This window comes from Pyrus communis, chromosome 4 (genome assembly GCF_041283825.1).
Source record: "Pyrus communis isolate YQ-2024b chromosome 4, ASM4128382v1, whole genome shotgun sequence".
Classification (NCBI taxonomy): Eukaryota; Viridiplantae; Streptophyta; class Magnoliopsida; order Rosales; family Rosaceae; genus Pyrus; species Pyrus communis.
In genome coordinates, this window is record NC_142568.1 from 22,903,532 (window position 1) to 22,911,640 (window position 8,109).

The window sequence follows — 8,109 nt, forward strand, 5'->3', positions numbered from 1 at the left end:
TCAGCGAGAACTTTCATGCACATGGGATCCAATTGTTGCTGTATCCTAAGTTAATCACACTACTAATGTAGAAAGTTAATACACATTGCAACGCATGATTCACTTGGAATAGTGCCACAATGATGTTCCAGGAGTAGGTAAGTAACTTTTGTCACATTGGAAGTGTGTAATTCACTTGGCATACCACCATAATGGCATTTTAGGCGTAGGAAAGTTTCTCTCCCATTCAAGAGTAGAACTTTCATGCACTTGGGATGCAATTGTGGTGATGTCTCAAGCTAATCACATATTGTCAATGTGAGAAAGTCAAAACACATTGTATTGCTTGATTTGCTTGAGATATCGCCACAATGGCATCCCTAGCGTTGGTAAGTTTCTCCCGGTTTGGTGTATGAAAAGGACATGTCAAGGGTTGGGACAAGCTTTAGGACTAGTTTCTTCCATCACATATTGTGGAGTTTGCCTAACATTCCCTACCATTTTGGGAAGTGGGAACTGCATCCCAATGACACTTTTCTCAAGGCTTCTTTTTACATCTTTCGGCTGTAGGTTGGATCTTGGATAGGGATGGGGGGTTGCGGTGATGGGATGAACTGACACTACACGTGGAACTAGCTACCCTTTGTATCTGTGGATTGCCTTGGGTTGAACCCGACTGGTCCAACTTCAATAATTCTCTTAAAACGAATCATGTTTTCATGATTGTGTCTTGTGCCAACCTATGAAGTGGAGGTCATTTTCTGAATCCACCACAAGAAGGATGTGTTTTTATACGGCACTTTCACGTTTCAATTTCTATTGACGCTCAAACGCCACAACTTGTAGTAGGAGGTCCTAAACTCAAATGAGTCTGACTTATATAATGGAGTTTAAACATCACAGGGTGGCTCAGTGGTTAAAAATTAATTCTAGGCTCATATGTCATAACACGTCTTAGGTTCAATTCTTAGTGCTGATGAATCGCATGATGGTGGTCATGGAGAGGTTGAAATGTCTATATGAGTCTTTCCGATCTCCTGAATGGTGGAGTGTCAAGCCACCAGTTTGTCCCTTTATATATATTTATATATATATATATATATATATATATATATATATATATATATATATAATGGGGTTTGCACTTGCATGGGTTCAACCAGTACCTAAACACAAAGGAGTAAAAATCTTTATCCTTTCGTCGAACAGTCCACTTGACAATCTACTGGTCTGATCATCGCTGCATTATATATATATATATATATATATATATATATATATATGTAATGGGGTTTGCACTTGCATGGGATCAACCAGTACCTAAACACAAAGGAGTAAAAATCTTTATCCTTTCGTCGAACAGTCCACTTGACAATCTACTGGTGTGATCATCGCTGCATCAGTCTTTACCGAACGTTGGTTTCAAGCGGTGTAAGAGATTCAACTATTCAAAAGAGAACATTGTTTACGCTGGATCACTTTTAAAGATTCAATTTCTACCATAATATTGTCATTGACTGATTGGTTGTTGGGAATGGTCGTCTGCATGTGGCTATCGTTGTCTAGAGTAGCATCAAGCACATAAACCGTATCTGACCGGACACTTGATTTGGTTTATTCCTTTATTTGGAGTCAAATTATCAAAAAGTTGATCAGACATTTTGCCATCATTATCTGGTTTTATTAAGCTTAAAAAGTTGTGATTTTGATTAATACAATCTAAACCGTCCGATCTTGTATGGAATACCAAACTGCTTTTTTTTTCTTTCTTCTTCTTGATTTTGATATAAAAAATGCTATAAGGAGTTGGTGGTGAGGTTCTAAAAAAGGTTAGGAATTAATCAGGGAGTGAGCTGGAGTCCAGTGGCGGCCAGGAGGAGTTTTAGACGGACTAGGCAAATTTAAGTAAATATATTTATATAGTATACATAAGTGTCTAGCTGCTTAGGTGTTAGGCCCCAACTTAGCACTTGACTAGCGCCTAGCGCCTTTAGATGACAATAGTAGAACATATTCAAAATATAGGGAACAAACACATGATAAGGGTTCATCCAAGTATTCAACAAGTCTCTCACAATTTATTCAACAAAAATAAAGTGCAAAAATGAAAGTTACCAGTTTTTTGTCTAAGTGAGAGTCACGACTTAGACGGGATTTAGTGGGCAAAGTGGACGTCTAAGGAGGTCTAGATGCCCTTTCTTAATTTTCAAACGTCTAATGATTAATCGGACGGTGGCCAGCTACCTAGTGCCTAAATAGGGCCTAGACTAAAACAATGGTTGTTGATTTCACCACGACAGTTCATTTTTTTGTAGTTGGAAATATTCACATAGGCATTTCAGCTTCACATGTCGTGTGATTCATCAACGTCAGGAATCGAACGTAGAATGTGTTGTGTGAAATACAGACCTGAAATTTATTCTCAACTCCTGAATCACCCCTTGATGATTTTTGCAGTTGATGATTATGCTCTTTTTTTTTTTTTTTTTAATCACCAACTCTCAAACGTTACATTATGATTTGTAAAAAATAATTTAAATTTTGATATCTCTAGCATGCCTCAATTGATATATATCAAACACTTCACGCATCTATATAACTTTCTAGATTTTCCCATAAAGTAATGCAATGCTAAAACCATTTGAGTTGGTCTCAATTCAACACCCAATAAAAGGCAGCAAATGCAATATAAACAATAAACGAAAAGACTAGTTGGCCTCCACTTTGCCACCCACTTTTATAAACCCAAAAAGGAAAAAAAATATCGTCGTAGCTACTAATTTGTCAATTACAATTTTATATGTGTGAAAAGACTTTTCTTTTATAGATTCTTCAATTGAATTTAAATCAAATTCTAATTCAAACTCAAATGCAAAGATTTTATCTTATCGTATCACATTTAAATTTATGACATACTATTTCTTTATATGCGTCAAATTGTGATGTACAAAAATGAGAAACAACAAATATAAGGGGCTAGGCAAATGGCATGCTCTATGACGTAATTTTTTATTATCTATATCTAAAATCGAAATTGAATCAAATACCTCAACTTTCCTAGATCCATCAAATACTTGAATTTATATTCTTGAAACCACCTCGTTTGGCATGGTTACACATGAAAAACGGAGTTTGAGTTTTTTATTTTTTTTAATACACAGATATATTTTACACTAAATGTGGCATCTAGCATGATTTAGATTAAATCACAAAAAACTGAACTTAAGATCTTTTATTTATAAGTGAATCTGTCAAATTAAAACACTTTAACATAAGAGTGAGTAAAACTTTTGGCACAAGATATGGTTTGATGGTTTCGATATGTGATTCGCATTAGCTTAGATGTCTTTTTCAAGGTAAGACTCATCCTTAGGGAAGTTCATATTAAAGGGCCAATATTTTTTAGGTGATAAAATACGGGCAACCAGAATGTGCAAGTTAAGTCGAAGAGCATGCATGGAGCATGGAACATGAAGCATGATTCATTTGTTCTTGTGGGGCCAAAACAATTGAATAAACCACTCCATAATTGACACATTTTGGAGGGGCCAGGTATGTCTTACCAGAAGCATTGCAAAAGATCCTGATAATACCTCCCCTTGGCCAACTCAGCATTGACATGCCAATAATTCAATTCAGATTACTTTTCAATTTTCAATCTATCTCAGTCAAAGTCACAAACGCGTATTAAGTCAGTTTGGCCACGATGACACGTTTGCCTCTTATATTTAAATTCTAGAATCAAGGACTTTTTGGTGCTGTATTTCTTTTAAGTGTCTTGTATCTTAACTTGAAATGAAAATCTACTATATCACCAATTATATGTAATTGTTGAATAATGTGTCTGTTTCTATCGTCATGGTTGTATGCATATCTCTCATAATATATATGACTCCCTTACAACCAATAGCTCTCTTGCAATAATATGATGGAGTTGAACACAATCTTTATAGGCCTCAAAACTTACATTTTTCCTCGTATATACTCGGTTTTCAAGCATTTTTCATTAGTTTTCTTTAATTTTTAAATACATATCATCCCAGTTTGTTGGAAAGCCACACCCCTTGATGAAGAAAGGAGTGGCCTGGCCTTGGTAGCCATACATGATGCATGGAATTTGTGAAAAGAATACATGCTCTGTGCCTCTGCAAGTTTATAAATCAACAGCATCAACTGGGAGAGAAACTGTCCTGCGAAGAGAGTGAGGAAGCAGTGAGTCTGTGTAAAAACTCTTGCCAGTGATCACATTCGCCGCATTGGGAGACTCCATCGCCTCGCAATTTCGGGCCCCTTGGGGTTCCGAATTGGGGCAGCTCTTTTCAAGATTAGCATGAAAATCTGGAGTTGAGTGTTGGTGATCATAAGCGCAAGATTTCGAAAGAACTGTGGTGTTGATTCCTCGTATTGTGTTTGATACCAAAGATGATAAGAACCCGTTGTCTATTTTTTGTTCTTTACTTGCATTCGGCAAAGATGTTGAGATGATTCCTAATTGCTCATCTCGAAGTTCCCTCAGCTCCATCTGGTGCTTTGCTTTGAACCATCTCAAATCCTTCTGAATTCCATTCTCGTAACTGCCTGGGAGGTCATGGTACATTGGCGTGCTCATGCAAATAGAATGTAAACCTGATAAGTTTCTGATGGAATTTCTTGCCTCAGATGCCGTATTGTTTTCCACTTTAGAATCTTGCTCATCTTCAACTGTGACTAAGTGATCCATTTTCTCATATTCTTCATCTAAATGGATCTGTCTCAAGCCTACTAAACTAAGTTCACGACTTTCATGTTGTTGCTGTCCCCAAATTTCTTGGTATTGAACGCAGTCTGATTGGCCTGATTCATTTGGTTCACCCTCTGTTACATGATGCTCAGACTCGTCAGCTTGGTATGTGATCTCCTCAAAACGACCGTGCATTGAAGGACAACCATGTTTACAACATTGAAGAGCTTGCAAGTCTTTAGCGCTAGGGTGGTTCGACAAATACTCCGTCATGGAACCACTTGAGGTGTGATTGGAAACACAATTGTGACAAAAGCTTTGATTAGCAAACCGGGGTGTTTCCTCTAGTCCTGGTCCTGATTGCCAATCGGGTACCAACATGGAAATTTCCCCATCAATCATGTTTGCTATTCTGGTTTCATCCTGATCGGTGATATCCAACTCTGCAACCATTTCAGTTGCCACACTCAATGCTGTATCGTTCTCAGTGTCAAATGGGAAATAAATGTTGCGTACACGACCTGAAAAGTATAGGATTTAAAGTGCTACATTTAGTTTCCACGTATAGACAATCCATAAATAAACTCTGGAAAAAAGTAAAGTATGTGCCAACCTTCTTTATCTGTAATTCTAAGTCTCAAAAAGATGCCACCGTCTTCTCCTCTCTTCCCCTTAATACTAATGTCGACATCATCAGAATGATCATCCTCATGGTGCTCAAACAGTTCGATTCCAGTTGATTCTATATCAACAGTCCACTCATTTGGGGCATCAAAATCGTAATCATTCGAGTATCCATTACTAAAGGAACTGTTGCTTCGATGAAGCTCTAATAGAGGCTGCCTTGCAAGAGGACCCATGTCATCTAGCTGCCTACCATAATCTAGTGATCTCAAATCATATTCACATTCATCAATTTGGAGAAAACGGTCATTTAAAAGCTCCCTCGCAGAGAGCCTCAACGACACAGTTGCCAAGCACTTCTCAACAAATTCTCGTACTTCTGGATCTTTAACTTTGTACAAAGCATCTGGTTTTTTACCCTATGAAATACAGAATGCGAAAAGAATCTTAGATATCACATTTTTCGTAAAGATAGTAAAGAATTCCACCAGAAAGAAAGGGAAAGAGAATCCTCTTACAGAAACAACTTTCTTGTAGATCTGAGCAGGATGAGTGCATTCGCTATATGGATATTCGAAAGTGACCATTTCCAGAACGCACATCCCAAATGAGTAAATGTCAACTAGCTCATTATATGCCTCTTCATATACTTCAGGAGCCATGAACTCTGGTGTCCCTACTTCAATAAAATCGAAAAGAAATCTAAACACATATTAACCTTCTAGGTAAATAACTTTCCCTTGTTCCAATTAACTCCACAAATTACCAAATAAACAAAATTTGCATAGGAACATCCATATTTGATTCAAAGCATGACAATTTATGAAGCAATTCTTATAGGATGGATCATTCGAAGTTACCAACGCAGTGAGCGGCGTGCGATTTCCTTAAGATTGCAGCTAAACCAAGGTCACCAATCTTCACTTCCCCTTGGTTTCCATTGATAAAGATGTTGTCACACTTGAGATCTCTATGGATCACAGGAGGGTCATGGCTATGGAGATACAGAAGCCCTCTCAAGATCTGCCTACACCAATTCTTCACTACTCTAATGTTCACTCTCTTGTGCTTTAACCTATACCTATCAGTAATTAACATAAAAAAAAACCCACAAAAGATTAACAAAATTGGTTTTAGGAAAGTAAGCAAAAAAAAAATAATCATAATTGTTAATTGAAAACTCAGCAAAAACATACTGCTTAAGGGTCCCAGAGGTGAACATTTCAGTGACAAAATTGATGTTTCTGTTGGCAGTATCAACCCAGGAAGTGTAAAATTTCATGATGTTTCTGTGCTTCAATGTCTTGAGGAGGTGGATTTCACAGTAGAGCCTCTCAAGATCTTCAGGGTTCTGCAGGAAATCATAAAGCTTGACCTGGTTCCAAGCAACTTCTATCCCTTCATATTCATCAAATGCTCTGTAACTGCAACAAAAATATAAAATAAAAAAAACCCAGAAACAATCATTAAAACAATCTGCCAAATTCCCCAAAAAAATTCAAAAATTTGAGAAAACTGAACTGGGTTTTGATAATTTTTGAAGAAAGTTAAGAGCTTGAAGTCTTACACTGTCTTAGAAGCTCCTTTGCCAAGGATTTCATTGTACTGCAAACAAAAATTAAAAGTAAAAAAAGGTTCATTCTTTAAGCAGAGTTCACAGAAGAAAATGAGGACAGAGAGAGAGGAGAGAGGGGGGAGAGAGGTAATTACTCTGCCATATCTCCCAGTTGGATCAACTTCAACAAACTCACAGTAATCTGGTTCAAGATGTGAGAGACCATTCATTTCTGTATAACCACTCTCACTTTTCAGCAGTTCTTCTGATTAGCTGCTGCTTCTTCCCCTTAATTGCTGGCAATTTCTTTGTTAATTCTGACACAAACACACACAGAGGAGAGAGAGGAGAGAAATGGAAAGAGGGAGAGGGAAAGGAGGAGGATTTATCATAAAATATTGGTTTCTAAACGCTTCATAGGCGAGTATGGAAATTAAAAGATCGAAGGAAAAAAAAACATGGATCGTTATTAATTTACCCCAGCCATCATTATTTATATATTTGATACACAGCATTCTTCTTTTGTGATGTGAATACAGACAGATCAAACCACCCAGTCCCACGACGGTACGTGACAAACTTCAAGTCTTAGTATTATAATAGGAGAGAGAAAATGAGAGAGAAAGTGAGAGTCTTTCTATCGACTCCAAAGCTCTGTACTTTTTTCCGCAGTGGGAGGGGATAAAGTAAAAGAGCTGGTATGACTGTGTTTTAAAAAAAAAATTGTTTTTGTTATATTACGAGAATAAGTAACTATGAAATAAAGTAGTAAAGTGTTTGGTAAATTTTTTTGTAAAATTACTTTTGAAAAAAAAAATAGTATTATAGTGTTTGATAAACTTTTATGTAAAACAAATGTGAAAAAAAACTAATTTTTCAAAGTTGGGTTTAACTAATTTTTCAAAGCTGGGTTTTGCAGTTTTGTGTTTTTGGCTTTTTTTCCATTCAAAATTGTAAAAAAAAAACTGAAACTGAATGTTTACTAAATATAAAAAAGCTTCTATCTTTTTTTTATAGTCACTTTTTTCAGAATTACCTTAATAGCAAATTAGGACATATGCACACTAAATTTCTACGTGTGAGTTGCCATGTTTCTTTCCCTTTTTTAATTCTTTTTTTATTTATTCATTTTAAAACTATAAAGTAACTAGACCTATATCTGAAGAGATTTGGTGTGCACCAATTATTTCACGAGAGAAAAATTTTATGTGGTGTCTCTCGCTTGACGAGA

General features: G+C 36.5%; 1 protein-coding gene across 3 annotated transcripts; it reads right to left on the minus strand.

Moving 5' to 3' along the window:
* Positions 1-3,961: 3,961 nt before the first annotated feature.
* On the minus strand, positions 3,962-7,566 carry LOC137722346 (putative serine/threonine-protein kinase WNK9). Of its 3 annotated transcripts, none has more exons than XM_068461327.2 (7): positions 7,034-7,566; positions 6,891-6,928; positions 6,520-6,747; positions 6,184-6,404; positions 5,842-5,999; positions 5,313-5,742; positions 3,962-5,220 (listed from the first exon to the last, which is right to left on the minus strand). In XM_068461327.2, exons 1-7 carry the CDS (start codon positions 7,106-7,108, stop codon positions 4,133-4,135), a joined length of 2,238 nt encoding a protein of 745 aa, XP_068317428.2. In that variant the 5' UTR covers positions 7,109-7,566; the 3' UTR covers positions 3,962-4,132. The 3 variants fall into 3 exon arrangements, with proteins under 3 accessions (XP_068317428.2, XP_068317427.2, XP_068317429.2); XM_068461326.2 differs by having other exon boundaries at positions 5,842-6,002; positions 7,034-7,536; XM_068461328.2 differs by lacking the exons at positions 6,520-6,747; positions 6,891-6,928; positions 7,034-7,566 and having other exon boundaries at positions 5,842-6,025; positions 6,184-6,322.
* Positions 7,567-8,109: the final 543 nt, after the last annotated feature.